At 32.8% G+C, this 25748-nt stretch overlaps 1 protein-coding gene across 2 annotated transcripts; it reads right to left on the bottom strand.

The window, feature by feature from the left end:
- Nucleotides 1-509: 509 nt before the first annotated feature.
- LOC141535803 (uncharacterized) lies at nucleotides 510-25435 on the bottom strand. Of its 2 annotated transcripts, none has more exons than XM_074255935.1 (6): nucleotides 24392-25435; nucleotides 18022-18274; nucleotides 15356-15629; nucleotides 14072-14236; nucleotides 2505-2581; nucleotides 510-2232 (listed from the first exon to the last, which is right to left on the bottom strand). In XM_074255935.1, the coding sequence occupies exons 1-6, from the start codon at nucleotides 24855-24857 to the stop codon at nucleotides 1632-1634; spliced, it is 1836 nt and encodes a 611-aa protein (XP_074112036.1). In that variant the 5' UTR covers nucleotides 24858-25435; the 3' UTR covers nucleotides 510-1631. The 2 variants fall into 2 exon arrangements, with proteins under 2 accessions (XP_074112036.1, XP_074112037.1); XM_074255936.1 differs by having other exon boundaries at nucleotides 510-2220.
- Between the last annotated feature and the right edge of the window lie 313 nt (nucleotides 25436-25748).

The raw sequence follows: 25748 nt of genomic DNA, 5'->3' as shown, positions 1-25748 counted from the left end.
GTTCCGGCTAACATTTGCCCTCGTATTGCTTCGTGAGTAAGTGTTTGTATATAAGTAAGTATGAATGCTTGCTACCCTGTAGAAAGGAAAGAATCACTCAACGCTCCTGAGGGGATTGCAGTTTATGGTTAATATGTATATACATGAACTATGATGCGCCTGCGGAGCAATTTGAATTAATTTTTAATAAACTCGACATGACCTTTTGTGTGTCGGGACAAAATGATGTTTGTAGTGTAAATAAATTTTCTGTAATAATTCTAATAATCATAATCATCCTACTAATAATAATAAAGATCATAATAATAATAAATATGATGTTGAATAAATGTTACTAATATGAAAATAATTAAGAAATGCAATGGCATACTTTTCGTAATGTTTTTTAAGAAATTGATACAAGATTTTTTTTTTTTTTTTTTTTTCAATAAAAATGTAATTTTATAATGAAGAAAAGGTGAAAAAAAAAATTTTTTAATGATGAAAAAAAAAAGAAACATTTGCTCAGTACAAGAGTTTTAGTTGTTTATTTTCGTCCACGGGAGTTTATTTACATGGGTAAAACAGCTTGCATATAGCGATCCATCGAAATAGCTAATACAGTTTTTTTTTTTCGTTTCGAAAACACAAGCAGTTTAACAATACATAATTAATTAATCATCCAATTAATTAATAACATTCAACTCTACACTATACTTCCGTAATAGCAATAATTATTTATATATATAAAGTATGCTGAGAATTGCCAATAATCTACATATAAATTATCTCTCTACAGATTACATCTCGGTACGTTATTAACAATTCTCAGGTACGGACAACATTCTGTTATCTTCAAATAATCAATAATGATAATAATAGTAATAATAAAAATAATAATTATTATAATAATAATAATAAAGAGAAAAAAACATAAATAACAATAATAACAATAATATTTATATTAATAATAATAATGATAATAATAATAAAAATTAATCACCATTGATATTAAATATAATACAGCTTATTATACACAATTGAGACTTTATATTTGCACATAACTCACATCTCAATTTTATTATAAATAAAGTATTTAAAATAACAAAATAAATCAATTTATTCATACACTAAGTGTCAATTTTTTAAATTAAACATTTTTTTCTCTGGTAATTTATTTTTAGTCAGTTGAATATTTTTTAGTACGTTTTTATAATTAACATATTTTATCACACAAAAATTAGTTTAGCAATTGATAAAATTAAAAATCATCGTCAGATGAGCTTCTTAAGAGAGTTAAGAAATTGGTTTTCACGTTAGAACATAAGTATCTCAAACTTAATTCTCTTGTAGCGAGACGATTCGGCAATCATGCGCCATCTGTCGGAAATTTCAAATACTAACTTTCGTAAAAAAATTACATAAAAGCATATGGCTACATTAAAAAATTTTTTTACGGACTGATAAACAATAACAAACATTTTTTTGTTGACTAATTTAATATTCTTAAAAAATTAATAAATCTTTCGAACGTATCACAAAATTTTCAACTGTGAGCTTTTTTAATTTAACATTTAATTACAAAACAAATAAACCAATGACAATGACAATAAAGATGAAAATGATGTGATGATTTACAAGATAGTCGATGACTACGAGGGTGATAAATCCTGTGCTTCGCGGTAAAGACTATCGGTGGGTGAAGGCGTAGCTCTCCTGGAAGCTGAGGGAGAAGGTGCTGAAGGGACGGAAGGTTTTCGTCCGGCGATGCCAGTCTGATATGGGGAAAATCTGTGATGAGCTAGCGCGAGAGCCGAGGGGTAGATCGGCCGCGGGGCTGCGGGACCTGGGGGAGGACTTTGCTGGGAACTGGAGGCCGCGAGTTGCTGCTGTTGGTGGTGGTGGGCCGCCGCGAAAAGCGTTGGTCCCAGAGATGAGGCCCACCAGAGGTGACCTAACTGTTGCTGCTGTTGTTGTTGCTGGTGTTGCTGCTGCTGGTGGCTAGATCCGGCGACTGTTGAGGCACTTGGGTACACCAGAGCTGGACTTACCAGCTGGGCGTAAGGACCCACTGCCGCGGCTGCAGCAGCTCTTAGGAGAATCTGCGATCTCGCTGCCCAGAGAGCTTTTTCCTCCAGGCTCAAGTTGTTCGTGCCGCTTTGAAGCTGCTCCATCTCGAAGGGAAATCGGTGGGGAAATCTCATCGACTGCTGCTCCGCCAACATTGACTCCATCGTCTCCCTGAAAGGAAAACTGCTCGATTATGCTTTTGGTTTTCAAATTTTTTGTTGGAAAAATCACGGGACTTTTTTTATTTAAATGTGATTTTTTTTTTTTTTTTTTTTTTTTTAATAGTGAAATGCAAAAAATTTTAAATAATTCAGGAGAGTTCTATTCATAAAATATTGTAAAATTTTATAATTAACACGGAGAGGCTAGTTTTAAATTAATTTGAAAAATTCAAATGAAAATAAAAATAAAAATAAAATAAAAGTAATTCTGTCAATAATGAGACTAAGACTCACCTCTCGAAATCCGTGAGACGTGAAGAGTCCCGGAAGCCCTTTGCGAACGGATTACTGTCTATCTTCAGTTTCGTTATCTGAAAGCAGTAAAAAGATTGATTGACATTACCAACTGGCTTGCACACTCGAGAAAAAATACTACCAGCAAAATAAAGCAGCCTTAAAATAGGGAGGGTAAAATAGAAATAAAATCGTCGCGTTTTATTGCCCGTGCAATTCTCTCAAGTCTCTATACACTACATACATATACATTGACACAGCACATAAAAAGATGAAGCTGATTTCTCGTCCTTGGAGGGTCCTCGTTATCGTCGGGTAGCTTGTCGAATGGAAATTCGTCCCGGAATTGTATTGTAGAACTGCGTCGCGACTAAATCAACGATCCGTATCGCTCAAAACTACGATCCAACGCCTCATAGAAATCTTCTATACACCCACACCAACGATAATAAATATAAAAATAATAATAATGGCGATAAGAAAAATTTTTTCTGTGAAAATAAAACCAATTGATCGGTTATTTTTTGGAAAAAATATAATTTTAAGTTAAACATAAAATTTACAAAATCAAAAAAAATTTTTTATAATTTTATTAAAGCTTCAAAAAAAATTTTTTTGATAGAAATTTTGCTAAATTTTTGATAAAAAAGTTGCATTAAAAATTTTTAAAGGAGCCTTTCTTGATTTTCTCACATAATAATCAAATGAATCCAAAGCAATACATTGAAACACGTTCACATTAATGCCCATCCCTAAAATCGATCGGAAGTCAACGGCTCGTAAAATTAGAGGCAGGGTACACGACACCCGACAAAACAAAATCACAAAGTGGAAATTAGGATACCAAGATTTCCTTGTCCTGATAGACAGACACATACAAATATACAATGTAATAGGGTGAATTGAGATTGCTCGATCGTTTCAATTATTACCAAGTGCAACAAATCTCTTTAGCCCTGTCATAGATATATCGTAATCACGATTACACTCTAGTTAATACCCCTTTATATCTTTTTTATACACCGCTCTATTCTCTATATCTATATCTACATTTTTATTGGCCTTTTATCTCCTCTATTTATATCAGGCCTCTGGTAGTGTCGGAGATATAGATAGATCTATACTTCAATCTGAAAGCGGAAAAGTTTAAGTATGGCTTAATTACCATAATCAGTCTCACGATTTTTTTCTTCAAGAAATTATTTTTCTTTTTAAGAATTTTGAATCTTTGATTCAAAGTAAAGTTTCTTAACGAGAAAAATAAATTAAAACTTAGTTAGTAACCTTCACTGTATCCAATAAAATTTATAAAACTTTTTTTTTATTGAAGCGAGAAGGTTCAACAATCACACGCCATCTGTCGGAGATTTTTAATACTAACTTTCGTCGAAAAATTATATCTGAACATATATGACCTTATACAGCCATATGAAATTTTATTAGGACGTATTACATCAGATACCTTCATATCCGACCTTACATTTCAATTCATGACCTTAAAGTAATTTTAATTTAATTTGATTAAAGAATTTCTCGAATCACTTCAAACCACACTAAAAAAAAAAAATTAACTTGATATAAGAGGGAAATTTTAGAGCCTTTATGATCTAAATATATGCATAGGAAAAATTCTTGAATCTAAACATTTTTTTTTTTTGCTTAAGTAAATTTTACTTGATTCCAAAATTTCCTTCTTAAGAAAGAATTCTGATCTAGAAGCCTAAATTTTAGACATTTTTCAAACTAACAAAAAAATGGAAAACATTTTTGGTTTTTCTATCAAAAAATTGTAAAAAAAAAATGAAACATCTAATAAATTTTATTTTTCAGAGTAAATATTTCAAAACAAGAGTAAAATTTTCTCAAACCAAGTAATATTTCTTAGTGCGCCTTGTTTCCACGTACGTATATTGTAATAGTAATGCCCTGGTGTCAGTATTGGTGTTGCGGTGTCGAGTTATACGACGTCGAACACTCACGAGAAATAAATATATAACATTGCAATCCATACATATGAGCTTCGAAAGACTAAAACAAAGCCATATAGGTGAGTGTGCGAATAACCAGCTCTTAAAGACTTGGCAAACTTACCCTAAGTCTCTAGTGCGCGACAAGGGACCCCACGGTGTTGCTTGTTACCCCACAGCCCACCCAACACGCACGGCGGATGTACAGGTGGCCTTGAATCACTAAACCGGCCGCCAGAGGCAACACTATGCCATACCATTAATACTTTTCGTATTGGTTCCATGTGTTAGTTTATACTACACATAATCATTCTGATGATAATGCGTGGGTGAGATATGTGTTAATTCGTAGGCACTGACAGCAAACATTACCAGATTGAATTGTCTAAAGATTTCTGCTCAGGAAAATTTTGAATTGCTCTGCTGTCTATTTTCATTGATGCTAAAAGATTATCATTTTTGATTATCATTATTTTGTATTTTTAGAGTTGGATTATCCAGATACGGAGACGTGTATGACTAATTGTGTGATCTTGAGATGTAATGTGTTCCATTGGTATATATTATATATGTGTGTATATAGTGAACGAACACCGCGTCGGGTTTCATTAATCATTTGCTCTGATGTAATCATCCAGAAGTGTCAAGATGGATAAATAAAACCCGACGGCGGAATACGGTGGCATGTCTCTTTTGACAGCTACTCTTCCATAAGATATCATTGTAGACGAGGGATTTTCGGCCCTAAGTAGTCTGTAATTTTTAAGTGGAACTTTGAGTACTTTTAGGGGAATATTCTTCAACTTTTTCAGCGGAATTTCAATTCAGTTTCTACGAATTTTAATTAAAATTATTTGTTGAATGTGAGAGAAAATTATGATTGAAATTTTGTTTTGTACACTTATAAAAGAATTAATTTGATGCAAGAGGAAAAATTTTGAAACTTGAAAATTTTTTAAATTAAGAAATTCTTTTGGAAATAAAAATAAAATCAAAGTTTGGTAAAATTAAATTTAAGTTTTTGATGGTTGATGAAAAATATTGAGTAAAAGGAATCTTTGTTAATTAAAATTATAATTCACTGATTTTAGAGTCTTATTTAGTACCGGAATCTCCGCCAGGCGCCTTCTCTTCTCACATGAACTAATGTCAGGCTCGAATTTATAATACAAAAATATCTAAAAATTACTAAAGATTTTTAACTGGGTTATTTCATTTAGTTTTTTTATATTATTTTTTATTGTGACCTAATCTGATAAAAAATACCTAAAATGGTCAAATTGCTTAATTTAAAATTCTGAAAGCTTTAAAGTAAGGTACAAAAACTGGACTATTGTGACAATATAACTGTTTATATTTGAAATATTTAAATTTAAATTTAATCAATAAAAATTTGAATAAAAAAATTAATGACTAGGTTGTAAATATACTGAAAGAAAAAATTTTATCGTTGGTGTTAAAATCCAACTGATGAAATCCAACAAATACATTAGTATCCCCAATGTAACTTGAGAAGAAAAAAAGACATAATAAGTCAAAATTAGTAACAGTTTCTGGTAAAAACATTAATAAAAATCCCTTTTGACAAAATTTTCCGATCATCCTAAAATTTGTTATTTCAACAAAGTACTACTAATACGGGTGTTTAGAGTGTTAGCGTTGGGTCCTTAATTTCCTTCCTCTTGGCGGTCTGATGGTGTTAGAAATGTGTCGGAAGGAAAATGTGGTAAATGAGGAAGAGAAATGCATTTTATGGGTGGTCCAATTACCCTCTGGTTTCGCGGCTTCACAAAACCTCTATCACTCTCTCTCTCTCTCTCCCTCTTATTTTGGCAGTATGAAGAGACTAGGAATATAAACTAAGCACGTGCAGCCTTTTACCCTCAACGTTGTTGCCGTACGTCTGGATCTGGGTAATAAGACTCTTTTCTTCAAAGACGCGGGTAAAACACACAAAACTAACTCAGTCTAGTGTAGTATACTTATACTTATACTTATATTGCCGTTGCCATTGCCGGAGGTTTTAGTTACGATTCCGCTGACATCATTAGCCAAACATCTGGCCCACTTGCCTACGACTTGTAGCCACGCTTTATAACTTTTGAATATAATATATGTACCCATATCTTATACGTAAATAATAATGATAATAATTCATAGTTACTATACTCAAGAATAATTAATTTTAAATTCGTAATATTAATTTTTTAATATTAAAGGGTTTCAGACTCTTTAATTTGACGTCAGTTTTATTGAAAATTTAATCAGAGCATTTTAGTAATAATTTTTCTCATTTTCTTAAATTAATAATTCGGAATTTACTGAAAAATTTTTTTTATTAAACCTTCCTCAGGCGTTCCGAAAATATATCATAAAAAGAATATGTAAGTACAAACATTCTAACAATAATTACCCTAAAATTATTCCACAACATAAACTGCCGTTTTGAATTTTTTTCTAAGGAAAAATTTATAGCAAAAAAAATTTTTTTAACTCCTGACTTGGATTTTCAAATTGTTTTTGTACTATTTATTGAATTTTTGCTATAATTTTTATTGTTAATTGAAAAAAATTAAAAAATGGCAGAAATTGTTGGTAAAACATTGTAATTTTAATTTTTAGTTAAAAAAAAAAAAAAAAAAAAAAAAAAAAACGTCAAATTAAACGATTAGGAAGGTTCCAATAATATAAAAAATTTTTTTTTAAATAACAATAATAATCATACGTTATTTCCATATGGAACCTTAGAAAAATGATTAATGATTCACATGACACCTCGCTGACGACGACATTTGATCAAGAATAATAAATTATGGAGAAACAGATCATTCCGGGCATTTACGATCGAACAGCTAACCGTGAGTTAATGTCTTAACATTTGAAGCGCACATTTTTCAACCTAGACCGCCAACAGTTTCAAAAGTCAGTCTGAAGTTAGAGTTAGTCTTTACTTATTCTTACTTTTAAACTAAATGGTTTTGCCTTTGATGATTGCAAGATGTGAGGCCATAGATTTATGGTAAAAAAGAAAAAAAAATAAGTAACGTGCTAAATGTTGAAGCTAGGATAAAACTTAGTTCTGAACTGGATTTACACACCCTTTTAACCGTGTACAAAGTCACGGAAAGAATTACGCGCTTTTTATGGTTACGTTGACATTGCTAAATACAACTCTTTCCTTGGTGACTGTGATCACATCACACATTTATTTAATTAGCACTATTATCATAAAATCCTTTAAAAAAATGATTAAATTTTTATTTTTAAAATTATCAATTAGAAAAAAAATTTTTGAAAATTCTATTAAAGAAAAAAATGATTTTTGATTTTAAAGAAACATAAAAAAAAGTGGAAATTTAGTTCCCAGCCAAAATCCATAAAAACTAATGAAAGCAAACGTAAAACCAGGAATGTTTCCTGTCAAATAATAATGTAAATTAAGTTGTGTCATTTAATTGAAATTAAATGCAAGGGATATGCCTCGTAAACTCGTTCACCATTATATATATTTCTAACAATAATGATAATATACAGCACCACTACACCAACAGAGAATAAAGAGAATTGCACTACTAAGGTTTCTAATAATAGATTTAATAGAGACACGCTCATTGAGGGAGTAAGTTTGCAACGGCCACCGGCATAAGTCGTTTCATTTCTCAGTTTTCAACCACGGTGGCCACAATAACACAAACGGGGAGTGGACACATATACATTTTATTCTCTCTACATTTAAACCAGATCCTTAAAGATGTCATATCACATAGTTTTATTTTTTTTCACTCTTGCTCTTACTTTTGAATTATTCGAGTGGCCGCTAATGTAGCAAGTTCCAAGTAGCAATGATACTGCATTTTATTAACCACCACAGTAGCACTTGTTTATTTTTTTAAAGCCCTTGAATCACTCGTTATTTACATATTGCACGTTATACATTCATAAATGTGGCCTTTTTAATTTATTTTTAAGAATTATTGTGAAAATTTTAAAATTTCGTTAAGGATTTTCTAATATGGCCATATATGTCTTCATTTGATCATATATTCGCTGCTCTTTTTTTCAAAACACAGTTATTGACATGTTTTAGATTTTTTTAAATTTTTCTTATAAGAAATAAGTTTACACTCGACATTAATATGCCTATATCAGGTCTTAAATGATCATATATACTCACATATAAATTTTCAATTAAAGTTAATTCTAAAAATCGCCAACAGGTGGCGCATGGTTGCTGAACCATCTCGCTAGAAGACAGTTAAGTTCGAGGTTTTTAATTCTACAATGAAAATAAATTTTCTGACTCTTCAAAAAAAATTATCTGACATTAATTTTTAACTTCATCAATTACGAAACCAATTTTTTTAGTAAAACATATTGATTAACGCACACATTTCAAAAAAAAAAAAAAATTGAAAAATGTATTAATCATTTTTCTATTTTCAAACTTAGCCTGGTATGGCCATACATAACCACATATGGAAATTTTTTACGGAAATTTTTCATTCTTGTGTAGATCGTCCCAAAACGTTTTGGCGATAGGTGTTAGACTTAATGTGAGATGTTAAGAGTTATGAGTAATGTATCAGTTAATATAGTATAGGGTAGCCGTCTTGTGTGGCTCAAAAACCAAAAGTGCCTCCTGTCTCATTTTAACTTGATTATTTATGTTTTCTTTCGTGGACCGCCGACGCCTGCAGCGACTAAAACCATCGGCTCCTCCTTTAAGCCCCCTTTTCATGTGCAGGAACACGCACTGGTGACGTACGACAAGTTATGTATTGCTACGTGCGGTTTGCTAATGCGCCCCACATTTTTATTTGTATCGTAATCGCCGCTACATCATTTTTTAAGCAGAACCGGGTACTGGGTGACAGCTTTCTATTGACGATTGATATGGAAATATAAGCTATAATATAATATAAGTTTTTAGTATTTACTCTTTTATGGGTGATAAATAGTTATCGCACGCGATAGAAAGAGTAGAGTCTAAACGAGAGTAAGTTTTTGTGATGTTGGAGTTGAAAGTTGCGGATTAGCAGCAGACGTTTCGGTTCTTTTGAATTTCAATAGAATACTTAATCTAAAAGGGTTTTAAAGTTTCTTTTTATGCAATTTTTGAATTTTTATTGGTTAATATTTTATTAATATATTTATACATTTACCAAAATTAAAAACGTGGGATAAGACACTAATTATGCGTGAGTAATGAAAAATATAAAAGGACACAAATAAATGATGAATTTAAAATAGAAGCGAGTTATTAGTTTGGTTTTGAAACTAAATAGTAGATCTTGGTGATTGTTGAAACTACCATCGGTTGATAGACAAATAGTCATAAGCAGACATCTAAAGATGTAATATACCTAATATATCTACAGTGCATAATACTTTAGTGCATACAGTGTATTCAAGATGACAAAGAGGCGCTACAGGTGATTAATTTAGCACCCAAGGCGATTCGCCAAAAAATATCAATTTAATAGCTCGACTAAGAAGATATTGGCTGCCAGCCAGTTTATCTCTAATTGTCCGGTGTTTTGGAAAGAAATTTATTTAAATTAATACATTTATAAATTATGCATTGTTAATTTAATTTCATGAGATTGAAATTAATTTCGGAACTGAAAAATCAATTTGTTATCTACACGATTTTATTTTAACTTCTTTTGTAATTATAACTTCAGATGAAATTAAAATCAAACGATGAATCTATTCAGAGTGAAGTAAATTGAGTGGAAGTATAGTTAGATAAAATGATTGGATATTCATATGCTTGGATTCAATAGAGAAGTCTTAATCTTAGGACTCATATCTTAATTTTCCTTTAAATATCTCACCGCAAAATTAAAATTTATGAATTAAATTATTTTTATATGTATTTTGATCGCTATTAAATTTATTGAATAGTCGGTTTAAGATAGTCAATGCTCGTATTCTATTTTATTTAATTTAACGATATTTAAGATTTAGTGAATGAATACTTCCTTTCGGATCAAAATTAAAAATAGGAAAAATATTTTAGCATGGTACGTAACTTTTTTCGTAAGAAAGTAAAAAAATAGTATTTTTTTTGTTTAAATGATCTCTGGAAAAATTACATCAAAAAATTTACTCCAAAAGTAATGAAATTTTTTTCTTTTTAAATTAAAATTGAAATATTTCTTGAAAAAAATTTTTTGAAATAAAAAATTAAGATTTTGTACAAAAAAGCCTTTACTTCACTGATCAGTTACAAAAATACGTAACTTTATAAAATTTATAATAAAATAAGAATAAATATGAGTTGAGTAGTATTGTAAATTTAAAATATGGTCCATACCAGAACAAGAAAGAAAGAGAGCAGTTAAGTTATGAATTATGACGTGGCGCGAGTAGAGCAAGAAGGATTATTGTCGGTCGCAAAAGGTCGTTATGAGATTCAGTAAATGTGCGTGTGGTGAACAAGAGGAAGGAAGCAAAAAGTAACTGCAACCAACAGAACCTTTCTCTTATTTTTTGTTCAACTCTTGTTCTTATTTTTTGGACCGGGTTTCTTGTCTCCTTCTTATAGCATATATATATAGTATAGCTGTACGAATATTTAAAAAAGTCCAAAAAATATCCAGTTAAACGACTGGCCACTTGATCGTTTCGGCGAGTGAACAGACACAAGAAATGCCGACGTGCGAATTGCTGCCGGCGATCATGTCAAAATTCTTCAGGATTATTCCATCAATCTATTTTCGCTGGATATAAAAATGTTCTAAGGATATATAATACATGGATATATGACGGGGAATTTACTAATTTGTATATATTTATGGGTTGTTGTTGAAGGTACACAATAAATTATTTTTTTGGGTAAACGTCATTGTCATTAAAAAAAAAAAAAAAAAAAAGGAATACATAGCTAGATAGTACATATTAGAAATTTTAGACGCGGATGTGTCGAGTGTGATAGACAGCAGTTATTTGGGTTGACAAACAACGCTTGCATGTGTTTCAAAATGTCACTTGTCGGTTTTTACTCTTTTTGTTTTTTAATCGATATTTTAGCAGTTTTTTTTTTTTTTTATAAATATTATGATAATTAATGAATTATTTTTTTAATTTTAGTGTGATAAATCTAAAAATAAAAATAATAAATATGTAGAGTTAAAAAATAATTTTTAAGAATTGACTATTCATAAAATTGAAATATTAAAATCAATAAAATTTTTGACATTTTTTTTCCAAAAAAAATTTTTTTAACATATTAAAGGCTTTATAATTAATTAAAAATGTATTTTCTCAAATATTTTTTATCATTATTATAGAATTGCCGTGAAATAGAATAAATAAAAAATATATTTTTAAATATTAATTATATTTCAATTAAATAAAAAATTTTTAAAAAAATATAGGAGTGTGATACTTAATAATTACAAAAAAAATTTAATTTTCAAAAATTTTTGATCACAAAAAGTCGCAATGATATTAAAAAAATTGAATACATAAATAGGAAAATAAAATTTCATAAATATGGATTTGGATGATAGTTATAAATAAATCAAAATAAGATTAACAGACTGTTCGAGAATGAGAATGAGAAGACGATAATGACAGTACGGAGTAGTGAACAGACGTGAAAAGTGAGGAAGAAAGTGGTGCGAGAACGAAGCGCGACCAAGAGCAAGAAACCCTGGGTAATTGCTGGGGCATCTCTTCGCACCTCATCATCATCATCAACAGCTAGGGCTGTTGTCGTCGTATAAACGTCACGAAACACGTCGTGAGAGGAAGTAAGACCACCCGTGCTAGTCCATAAGTATTTGAAAATATATTTTCACCTATTTTTTTTATCGTGATGAATGAAAAGCTCACCATTTATTATTTTTCAAATTTTTTTTTTTTCCACCTATTTATAGGTTTTGAGCACAGTGGCTCAATGGAAGAAGGAGAAGGCGAAGAAAGAGTTGGAAAAATTTTGAAAAATAATCGTTGACCCAGCATGTGTGCCGGACATATATATACACACAACATTCTTTGAATATTTTTTAGTAAATATGACATACGTCGCCGAGAATGCAACATTAGTCGTGATGTGCATCAGACCACCCAAGATGCTACCATTCTAAACGACCATAATGAAATATGGTAATTTGGAGCTCTGCTGTCTAAAGAAGCATTTTTAAAAAAACATATATATATGTTTTCAATATTTTATAAAACAAGAAAATACTTTGACGTTTTGAGTGATAATGACCAGAGTGATAAAAAAACGTTTACTTTTTTTTTTTTTAATTTCGCAACAAAAATATAATTATAATAAATAACAATCCGTAAAAGATAAATCGCATGCATTTAAAGATTATCGCAAAAAATCAATTTAAACGTCTTGGACTCGGAAGAGGAATTAAAAATGACTGTACATATGTATGAAGTATATATATATATATATATATATATATATATATATATATATATATATATATATATATATATATATATGTGTGTACATGTGTGTGGAAAAGAAATATATATTAAATGAAGGATCAAAAATATATTTAATAAAAATTCAAGCAGGAGCATATAACTCTTTCGTCAACGTCTTGCCTGGAGTGGCCGAGGCGAATTAATTCTTTCGTTTCATCTTGTGTGAAGGCTATAGGTGCTGTATACGGTTCGGAGAACGTTCAAGTAAGTGGAGAAGTTTCTGTTTAAGGTACTAAGGAGTTTATATTCATTTTGGGTATTAATGAGGCTAGTTTTAAATTTTATGTGAATTTAAAAAATATAAATGAAATGTTAGCAAACACTTTCAATAAATAAACGATTTTGATGGAGATATTATTGCTTATGGACAATTTTAATTTGATTATTTTTTTGGTATGGGCCCATAACCTGTCTGCGAAAAATTTTTCTATGGCCATATCAGGATATATATGAGATAAAGAGATAATTTTTCAATTTTTTATTATGTACAGAAATTTTGACGTCAACTAATATATTTTATTAAACAAAAAACCTGTTTAACAATTGAATAAATCAAAAACCGATCTCGAATAATCTTCTTAGAAGGGTTAGAAAATAATATTTACTTTAAAACTTAACTCCTGAAAATTAACTCTCTAGTAACGAGATAACTTGGCGATGATGCGCAATCTGTCGGAAAATTTTAATACTAAATTTTTTCGAAAAATTGTTTACAGGCATACATAATCATTTAAGGCCTGGTGTAGGCTTATCAAGATGGATAAATCACTATCAAGCCATATATGGTCCAATATGACCAATTTTCATAGCAGACCATATATGAACATATTAAATTATAAGATTCAGTCATTTATGAACATTTCAGGTCATATTAGGAAATTCTGATGATATTATGAGTAAAAATGTTTGACAATATTTTTTGTTTGAGTTCTTAACAAGCAAATTCATAAAATAATTTTTGACACGAAACATTTAAAGACTAAAGTTGTTAATTTGTCGGTGATTATAATACTTAAGAAATAAAAGTTAAAACCGGAATAAATAACATAAAAATCATAATGATAATAACTTGAACGGTAGCAAAGAGACATGTGAAATAATAATAAAAATAAAAATAAATAGCGTGTAAATAAAAATGAGACTTACGAGCTGATTCTGATAGGCGGTGACGGCGGTGAAAATGGCCTCCGGGAATACGAAGGTCTTGTGTGGCTCGCGTTCAAGATCCTCTATTGGGTCCTTGGCACCTGAGTCCGGTCGTTTCACCAGGTGGATTCGCGGCTGGTACTTGTGCATTGAATTTAATACCAGCTGTTTTATTTAAAATCAAATCAAAAATCATAAATTAATATTTACGTTTAATATTCAATCTTGTTTATTAATTTTGTAAAAAAAAATTTTTTTTTTTTTAGTTAACATAATAAAAAGAAATATCGATCTAATATTGAGTCAGACAGTCTGCAGACTCTCGAAATGAATTAAAGTGAATTAATAATGTCAACGATCGCGAAATAAGCTATTGTACGGAGATCGAAAATACACGAAAATTAAATGTCGTCTGATCATTAAATCATCCGATATAAATCGTCCGACTAGGATTAATAAATTGTTGAAGCTCGACTTAAATATTTACGAGCTTATTCTTGGAGCAGTACCTCCTGTTCATAAATATATATCCTGAAATTTACAATACCCCATTATTTATCCACCCGGTTAAACAATTTCCAATAATAAATCTTATCACTAAATCATAAAATTTTTTTTTTTTTCATTTTCCATTTCATTTTCAAATGTTGTTAAGCTACACTTTTTAAATATTATGACAGTTTACCCGATAAACTATCTTGAAATAATAAACCCAACTAAAAGGAAAATAACCAACCAAAGTCAAAATATTCATTGTTCGGCAATTTTTTAAATGACGCCCATTGTGGGCTTGAGAACAAAGAGAATGATCATTCATCAGACGGTAAGTATTTTTTGGTAATGTTAACAATTTTATAAACATTTTCTTTTAAAACAAACGCTTGTTTCTCCTCAACTTGTGATTTTACAAATATATAAAGAATATAATATGTAAATATATAATTTCCTCCTTGTAAACACTCTAGCCCCCAGAATCTTTCAAATATCAAGCCCATTTTTTTTTAATTATTTTCAGAATGACTTTAAACGAAGACATATTAAATATGGCTGCCTAATTCAATATCAATTATTTATAATTAACAAAAAAATTTCTATTCTTTTCCGACTCTGTACCTTTTTGTAAATAGAGGTCAGTTTTCAAGACGACATTAATTAGATTTATACTCTTAGCGCAAGCGCTGCATTTTTATCATCTGAACAGAAAACGGCGCGAAAATTTAAATAAAAAATGGGCCTCTATTCACACTTTTTTTTTAATTATTTCTGAAGTAGAAAAAAACTTACATGTCCATGTCGGTCCATTTCATTGTTAGTAAGCTTAACTTTTTCAAAAGAAACAATCTGCTTCCTCAATTGTTCTCCCGTGAAAGGAGAGTCGGGATGAACATAGAGCCTCGCCGGCGCTGGAGGGTCTGCTTTTCCAGCCACCAGCCACGAGCTCCTGTGGTAGGCGTATCTATATCTTTTTTTATCAACCGGTACAATGTCCATCAACACAGCATACCGACCGTCAGGTCTTAGTCCGTTGAAAGACACTCGACAGGTCGGAAACATCCTCCTGTAACAGAACAAATCACAGATCCGTTATAGTACAATCATAATAATGCATTTAAGTCGATGTTCCCGTCATGTATCAAATATTAATTCATGAAATTTAGAGAAATAAGGAAAATTTCTACAAAAAATAATAATAAAATGATTAAACTTCTGAGTTCGGGTATTTGCCTTGACATAAAAATTGAATAAATGAAATAAAAAAAAAAATAAATAAATAATAATAAAATTTTTTAGTTTAAATAAAAAAAATCCTACTGTCCAGTACATGAATAATTATTCCAGGACATTGAAACATAAGCGCTGATTAAATCTCATTGCAAGCTACTGGTTACCTGGTTAACTTGTTAGGAAGACTCAAAGACCCAAACACCCAAAGTTTAAAGATATTGTATACATGCAAGGGAGTGTGGTACACATGTGCCTTAATCAATTGGCTGACATTAACCACACCTACATCAGAACCCAGGACAAACATATTATTTCGTCCAAAAAGATAGTTTTTTGTTTGAGAATGATCACAATCACACTTCTCGCCACTGCTTGCCCACTTACGACTTACAACTGGTGGCTAGTTGTGTGTGAATAAACATATATGTACAATGTAGATGTAGGCCTACACAGCTTGTGTATATGGATATACACAATTTAAAACGTAAATGTTTCGGCTCCAAGGAATGAAAATAACATTAATACCGTGTCTGGTCTCCTGCTGTTTGATCACTAAAACGTATATACGGTGGACAACCCGCCGATCTTATCTTTTCTTCGTCTTCGTCCCTCTTCTCTATCCTTCTTATATTATTCCTTATACCCAATCGTTATACATAAATGTATGCATTCATCCAGTGAATGCATACTCCGCACTCTACATATTGTGACTAATGCTTTTTATTTATCAAAATCTTCTTTGTTAATTAATTTAACGCGACAGCGGCGACAAACAGATATATAGGGAGATTTATTTGCAATTAAGATTAATAAGTGAAAGAAGGGGAAGTGCTACTTCAACTTCTGGTGCATGATTTTCCAGAGTTGGTTGTAGGTAGCATGTAGTTGATGTAATTGATTAAAAACTAATGTTTGATGTTACATTAATCTGTTAATACATCATAATTCGCAGCAAAAGTTCAATTAGTTCGATTTGAAATTGGGTTAGACTAGATCTAAATGGATCATAATAAATATGCATCAAAATTTAGCGAACTAACATTTAAAGACCTCAATTTGTTAATTTATTTAAAAATTGGCCCTAAAATTTCAGGTAAACTCAATTAATTTGATTCGAAACTCAGTCTCTTTTCATCCGATCAATTTTTTTGATTCAATATTACATAACATTATTTAAAATTTCAATCAATTTGACCAATTTCAAACTAACAGTACGATAAAAAAATGTTCCAATTCGAATGAATAAAGGAAGTGAAGGAGCGTATTCTTGAAAGTGGATGGCAAATGAAGGCATAAGTTGACGGGTGAAAAGGAACTGCGACATAGATCTAATTACTGACGCCCGAGTAAGTGTTCAGCCGGGTGAAGTAACTTCTTCTTCTTCTTTCTTTTACTTTACGTCTTTTGCTGCTCCTCGTTCTTGGCTTTCTTATTCGTAGGTACTTTGTCCATTAAGCTGGTGGTGTAGTCAATGCAAACTTGGAGAGAAGTTGAGGGTGCAGCGGCCAATTAGGCAACCGTCACCCGCGTCGACTTCCACTAGCTATTCTTCAACGACTTCACTTACTAACCCTTGAACTCATTACTGCAGAAAATTTTTGAATTACTTTATCAATTGTTGTTTCAGCATTTACTTTTACCGATTCACAAAAATTCTTATAATTCAAATTTAATTTATGACTAAATGATAAGCTAAAAATAGCGAAAGCTAGAGCCAGCCGTGATTGAATTTGCTGAGGAGGTTGAACCAGCAAGTAGTCCAGCAAACAGTTAGCTCTTTATCTCGCCCCCTGTGGATAGAAGTCTCTGGTGTAGTTTCTGGTCGCTCAGCTGGATAGTGTAAAGGGAGAGAGAAATTCACGGATCAAGGCTGTTAATGAGAAAGAGTCGCCGCTTGTTGACGTTGACATTCCCTGAGTAGAGACATTGATGAATTAGGTACTATACCAAATGTACTGGTGCTTACGATTAGCGAACTCGGGCTTGGGCTCGGGGAGCAATTTACCCCTGGGACCAAAGGGTTGATATAACTTAATCGATCTGCCGGGTGGTAGTGTCGTTTTATTGCTTTTTCTTCTTTTGTTTTGCTTCTATCCTCGTGTTAAGGAGTAATATCCAGACAAAATTAAATCAAAGCAAGCTCACACATTTATTTATACAAGGATTTAGTCATTGACGTTTTAATCTAGTGATAGGGTTGTTAGAAAAATAACAAGATTGATTACCTTCCGGTTTTTGTGATTATCATTTCGGTGCCCAACTCGTTGAACTTGTCCCAGAGTTCTTTTGTCTCCAGGTGACAGACGACGTGCCTTAACTCCTCGCAATTCGAATGCTCCTGAAGGAGAGGGTTTGAAGGGGATGGCGCTTTTCCACTGGTGCTTCCGGCATCATCAGCTTCTATTTCGTCGTCTATGTCGACCGAGTCTTGAGATGCTGGTGGTATCCTGCTTACTCCTGATCCACTTGCCTCTCTTTCTGTAAAACAAAAATTTACAAGTTAAATATATTAAATTAAATCATTTAAAAATTTTTATTATTTATTTATTTATTTTTTTTTGCTTTAACTAAATAAATAAATAAATTAAATTAGCCTCTTAATATTTCAAAGCTTCCCTCTTTTTTCGTTAAAATTTTACGAGCGATAATTCGAACGCGACCATGCGCGACTCAGTCGCGATAATGAACCCAGGAAAAAAATTTTGTCGGCGAGTAAAAAACATTTTGAGATCTGGAGCTTAACTGATGTAAGAATAAGAGTACAAAATAATTAAAAAAATTGAGAGTGTGGTCTCCACATATCCACCCACATGTCGTCGAGCCACTGCAATTCGACCCCGATTTTTATTGCCAACTTTTAGTTTTTTTCTAGCCATTGCAGTGAAATTTTTTTTTTTTTTTTTTTTAATACTAACATGACATCTTTTTTCATTCATACCTTCACTCCGCTATACTAACCCTCTTTGTCTTTCTTCCTTTCCTTCTCCGTTTATCAGAAATAGTACAAGTACATAATACGTAAATATATAACATACGACATCGTGTGTGTCACATGCGGCTTGTAAACACACACCCAGATTTCATTCATGCCTCAGTTACATATCAACGGCTCACTCCTAATTAGTGTCTTCCATACATATAAATGTATAATACAGTAAAAGTACTTGAATATAATCTTCTTGAATTGCTGGCTAGTAACTCTTCGCATAAGCACCAGAAGAAAATATACAATACTATATACATATACATATATAGATATATATATAGATATATATATATATATATATATATATATATATATATATGCGTATAAAATAAAAAAATAATAAAGTTAAAAAAAGTTTGAAGGAAATATACGAGCAAATGCGAATCGAATTGAAGGCTACCGTTCGAAAATAAAAGTTTAAAAAGAAGAAATAAGAAGAAGAAAGAGCAGGATCTAAAAGACTTAACTCTTCTGAAGATAAAGAGAAGCTGAGATCGAGATTCTTTTTCACTCCTTGGCACTTAGTGCGGTAGTTTTTTTTTTTTTTTTTTTTCTTCATCTTGAACAGAACGCAATTAGGCTCGGCGGGACTAATTGCTCGGTAGACTTGAGGATGAAAAATATCAGGAAGAGGAAATAATGCAGAGATATCGGGAGAAATAGTATGAGCTAAAGATGTAATAACACCTACGCCTGACGGTTAGGCTACAGTACTTATTACTTATAACTATAACTAATAAAAAGGTGAAGCAAGGTAATAGGTAATAGCTTGGTTGAGTTTCAAGCGGCTTAAGTTCTTCGGTCTTTTGCGGTGTTTCAAGATAAAAACGTTTAATTATTAATTTACGCTGTGGCTTTGGTTTACGACAATTGTTGTTTTACTCTCATTCTCATTAGTTAAAAGTCGTCGAGCCAAGACGAGTAAACGAGCTTAATTGGTAAATTTATTCTAAGTACTTTTCTGATTGACGGATTGTGTTTTTATTATCTATCATTAGAAGTTTTAATTGTTGTCTAATAGATTAATTTGTGGCAGATTATTTCTTAAAGACGATTTTTAATAAAAAAAAAAACTGCTTAAATTTATGATAAATTTTTTACAAAAAAACTAATATTATTTTTAGTTTCTAAGAATTATTTTTTCAATAAAAAATTTTATTTAATCATCCAAAAATTTTAAAGATCGAAAAAATCTTCCTCTAAAATAAAATAATTTTTTTTCAGTGTAATTATTTTTACCACTACTGCTAAAATTGACGAGTAAAGTGCGTTAAATTTTTCCTTTCCCGCAAGAAACGATTGACCAAGATTCTAGACTAAACTTAAGACATAAAGCGATTTTAACATCTCAATACTATATTACGATAAATTAATAACAGCACCTGCGCCTTAGAAAACTGCATAGTGAGGAAAGAGAGAGCTAAGACGAGAGATATAATGTATATTATATAGCTTACTGCGGCTTAACTAACACCGGTTATTATGCGTGCTTTTATTATCGTTAACTCACCTATAATAAGTGTTACTTGCAAAGCAACATGACTCCATTGAATGAGCATACTTAAAAGTTTAAACCTTAAATGCACCTATTCTGCGTACACATATTATTTATAATTAATAATTCTAATCCACATGCCACGTATCAACTTTTCAATCTATTTTCAGGCACACCACCTCTTTATCGGGTGTTTTTACTCACAGTAACTTAATAAATAACGAGAAATAAATTATATGCTTCTATTGATTTTGGGTTTAGTCAATTCCCGTAATTTAACCAAATGGTAATTTTATTTTACACTGGAAAAATTTTATCACACCATCGGCCTTTATTTTTATAATTTATTGCTAAAAATTCAGCATAATTTTTTTTTATAAAATCCAAATTAATGATAATTTAATTCCACTCTTGAGCGAATAATTTTGATAATAACGTAGCATATTAATAAGCTCACACACTTATACATACTCTCATTAAATTAAATTAAAAAAAAATTAAGACATCAAATAATATGTTGTCGCAATCCAAATATTGATTAAAAAAACATTTAACTTTTTTTTTATCAAAATTCAAACTAAAGCATTTTAAATATACTTAAATATTATTTCCACACTATTAATCACCATATGTTTTTCTCGGTGAAACCCTGATTACACGCATATGCCACATACTCATAGCTCGTGCACGACAACGCCGATTTTGTCAATGCAAATCCAAGTACATACGTCCGTTACGTAAATAGTGTCCATTACATACATACATACATACATACATAGGTCAAGAAGCCGTCGCTCTACTTATATATCTCCAAGTAATATTTATTAACTGCAATTGATACCTGATAGTATCATTTTCTCAAGATCCGATCCGCATGTTGAGTCCCATATGTCCGATGAAATGACTTTAGTGGCACACGTGCCTGCTTGGTGACACACCGCTGATGAACCGCCCAAGAAAAGGCTCTTTTCACATACGCGTGACCAATTTCAAAATTCTAGCATATGCTTTTAATTTATTATTATATCGTAAAAAGTGCCATGAAAAAATAAAAAAAAAAGAAGAAGGAATGGGAGAAAAGCGTGTATGCATTTACACGTAAATAATGGGAAGGAATGACAATAAGAGAAGAAGCTGGGTTGCTTAAAAGATTGGTCTAAATTTGCAACACTGAAGTATCTCTTAATTGGCGAGAGAAGTGTCTATCCTTGGAGCGGTTGTTCATTTTCTTAATGTGTGTGGTCTATATCTTCCTCTTCTCTATGGCATAGGAAGGTATTTTTATTCGACAACGTCAACGCTAGTGTTAAACGACTGACGAAAAGCAAAGGACACCGAACAGAAAATAAAAAATTGTAATAGTTATAAGAGCAGACACTGTTACTGCTGATGACAAAGACCGGCACCTACTCCAACTTATTTAGAATGAGAGACGACGAATAAATAACAGTGGAGGTTCAAGAAGTAGAGGATGATGATGATGATGATGATGATGAAGACGGAGAAAAGTCAGTGTGTGAAAATGCGTGGGACGTTATTTACGAGAATATTCAGAAGGCGCATAAGAATGTCATCATAAAAGATACAACTGAATAGGAGTGCCGAAGGGAAAAAATATTTTCAGTTAATTTTAATACTCAAATATCAAGACTCTAGACAAGTTAGAAAGTTTTAATCATCAAGATTAGTAAACTCACTGCTATGCTCATGATTCGACTTTAAACAGATGGTGTGCTCGTAAGAATGATGGACCGGAGCAATAAAACACCCTAGCTTGGCCAAGATCACAGTCACGTGGCACCAGGCCATCTTTTCATGCTAGACTTTAGCTGGACTGCACTTTAAAGTTAGTACTCTAGTTTATAGAATCTGTTTCAAAAGGATTTCAATTCTTCACCTGGCTGCCAAAAGTCGAGCTGTTAACCGAAATTACGTGCCAAGTTTAATCTATAAAGATGCCTAATAGCTAAATATTTCGAAAAAGCGTCACTGTGATGATCGACTAATTTTTTTATAGGTTCAACTATAGTTGGATAGTCGAGTGTCTTTATTAGGCATTAGGCACTTCAGAAAAGGTGTATGTAGTGGAGGCAATTCATAAGGACGGAATGACTTTCAAAATCTCGAAAAATGACTGGCGTTTTGTTGAAAAAAAGTGTTGATGATGCCTGGAGTACTATTGTCCAGGTCACAAGTGCATCAGCTAATAATAATTCATTGAAGAATAATGTATGCCGTATCCACACAATGCTGTTTCATAAGAGTCATTTGTCGAGAGTCTGTAGTCTCTGTTCAGTACACAGGAAGACCACCTCACAAGTATCCTCATCACCTTGATCGTCATAAATTGAGCATACGTGTATGTGCCACAGATAAGAGACAAAACGTAAGACGTAAGACGTAATGCCTAATTGACGGTTAATAGCGAGTAAGTAAAGTATGAGAAAGAGTTCGTAAATAACCAGCATGTTGGTTGTTTTAGCATTGACATCCATCACTTAAACAATGACATAGTTTTGTCCCGTTAAGCTATTATTTGCATTGTGGGCAAATGTATACTTATTGAGTAACTGGCAACTGGTATAAGAATAAGTTCGCGTGCTGCACTTAGTCGTCATGGCGATCCGCGAAAAGGAATAGAAGGTTATCGAGTTTAAATTACATAGAAACGTGAATTGAACGGAAAACGAGTAGGATAATAGCTAATAGCTGATAGTTAGCCATCCACGTGGCTCTGTTCTATTCTATAATTTGCCCTTGCCATTCTGATATATGCAGTGCCGTTTACTGAAGAGAAGGCGGACCGCCACTCGACGTTTCAGCCTGAATTGCAATTGCGGCAAAACGTTGATACTTATTATTATTATATTACAAATACATATATAATATATAATAACATATTGCAAAGAGGACCTTTTGTGGCTACAGATTTCTAACATGCCACATGCAAATGGAATCCACTTGTAACTCTGAGTTAGAATTCTGTGGTTGCGGTCAATAATAAAATCATCGTACTTTCAGAATTGGCTATTATTGAATAACCTGATAATTAGCATTTACGCTCAACTGGGATTTAGTTATTTCGCGTCGTCCACCAGATGTCTTTTCTGGCTAACAGACTTTGGTATAATTAAGTTGTTGATTAGCTTCAATAATAATTGAGGATATTTTATTGAAATTTATAAAGTTTGAATATAAGTCAATTAGTGATTAATATGATAAGTGTGCTGTCAACATTAATTCTAACAGATTGTCGTTGATAATGTCTGAATTAATAGACGTGTATGCATACATTTAACCATGACTGTGCTTGTGATTGTCTGTGTGGTTGTATATATTTAGTAATAAAGATAATAGCTTTTAACCATTACTGATTTAACATTCACCAATTTGCATTCCCGCACATTCTTGGTCACCAATATACGTCGTTATTACGGATGATGCACAATACCTTGGTTATAGTAGTAGTGTAATTGTAATCGTCGGCTAACTGCGCTGTTGAGTAGTAGTCTACTGTATTCATGGCTTGACAATAAAAGACCAAACAGGAATAAAATAAATATTAAGAAATAGCTAGTAGCTGAGTTTAATAAGATTGAGATACGGGTTGGCACGTAGCCTCTTTGGCACACGTTTAGTTCTATATATCTATCTATATATTCAGTATGGTGTGTGTGGCACCAAGACGGTTCATTAGCGCTGTCATTTTACATCATGTGTGGCTTGAATATATGTCTCGAAGACAAGTGGACGATGAAGAAGCTATTTGCAGCTTCAAGCTTCAAAAGTTTTGCTTGATAAATAACTTTTCAAAAAGGTTGCCTTACCACTACTAGACCAGCTCACTTATTATTTAGAAATATTCACAACTTATTCTGCTGGTAGTTCATAGTTGGAACACGCTCAAAATTCATATTTTCCGAACTAATTTATCTGTCAAGAATGGAATCAGAAAATAGCATTGCTAGAATGCCTCATGCGGTTATATGATAACAATCATAATCATGTTCATGATCTATCCTCCTAGCTCACAATTTGGTGACACGGTCATAACTACTACTCGTCTCAAATTTTAATAACTATAAGCTAAGATATTAAACAACAAATAACTTACCAAGCTGGTGAAGCTTCCCGCCAATGGATTGTTGAAGATGCCTATTGGACTGCTGTTGATGCTGATGAGCCTGCTGTTGTTGTTGACGTGAATCCCGTGCCATAATGGCAGCAATGCTGAAGTCCGTGGCAGATTGCCGGCTTGAGTTACAATTACTGCTGCTACTGCTGTTGTTGTTATTCAAATTGTTAAGGAGGCTACTGTTCGGCGACCTGGAGCTGTCATCTCCTTCAGGACCGTCATCTCTCGTAGGACATCTGTCAGGAATGACTCCAGGTGTCACAGAGACAGGAGTTGTCTCGGGTTCGCCGCATCGCGGCATTCTCCCGCCGTCAGCGCCACCCCCGAGAAGTGACTGTGATGAGTCCTCCTCGTCCTCCTCGCTGCCGGGACCCACCCCGCCGTAGGTAGTCAGGGTCAGTCCGTTTCTCTTCCTTGCAGCAATTCCTCGCGACTCCAGCAACATCACCTATACCCGCAGACACCACCAAAATCCCCAGCTACACTGGTAACTATTTTGCAAAGGGTACTGTTCCTGGTCACTGTCCTAATCTTCAATCACCAATCACAGATCCGTCAGTCAATTCCTAACTAATCACACCAAGTCCTTTAATAAAACTTCAATTCACTTCCACTAACGAATACTTCAGCTAATCTTCCGAGTTTAAAACACTAATCGAGGTGCACACCAAGGATCATAGCTCCTCTATCAGTCTGAAGGGTCATAAGCACAGAGTGGATGCAGCAGCTAGGTTCTGATGATCACTCATCAAGAAACTGAGCATCCTCACCAGGTATCCTTATCAAAAAGGCCGCACTACCGCCTACTATCACTTCGAAACGTTATCAAGCACTGATGGGTAGCAAACTGAGCAACATGGAGCAAGGTTGGTGATCAGACGGCCCCAGGCTTGTTATCAGTATATGTGAGTGACGTGTGTAAGTGAGCCAACGAGACCGGTCAGACATTAAATAGCAAGAAGAGCAAGATGTGTTCAAAAAATCGTGAGTGTGAATGGGGTGGATCGAACCGTGAACGCGCGGACAGACGATCGGTTGGACCGAGTAACAGACCGGTTGCCTGACAGACTGACCTGCGCTGTTTACGGGATGGCTCGCACTCACATCCGCCCCCCGCGTTTCTTTCCTACCCTTCTTTCCCACTCTGAACCGACTCGACGACATCAACGAGAACGTATTACTCGGGTACTGACTCTGGGCGTTGTCAGGCGAGACTCCACCCATTGGGTCCCACCAGCCGGATACGCCCCCAAGAGATACCCAGGTCGTTATTGCTTGATCTGCAGGCTGTCAGAACGCCTCTTCACCAACACCAGGACTGTCTTTATTCAACACA

Source organism: Cotesia typhae, unplaced genomic scaffold (genome assembly GCF_013202065.1).
Source record: "Cotesia typhae breed Kobodo isofemale line unplaced genomic scaffold, CoteBio_Ctyphae scaffold_152, whole genome shotgun sequence".
In the NCBI taxonomy this organism is placed as follows: domain Eukaryota; kingdom Metazoa; phylum Arthropoda; class Insecta; order Hymenoptera; family Braconidae; genus Cotesia; species Cotesia typhae.
This window is presented reverse-complemented; position numbering and strand designations above follow the sequence as displayed.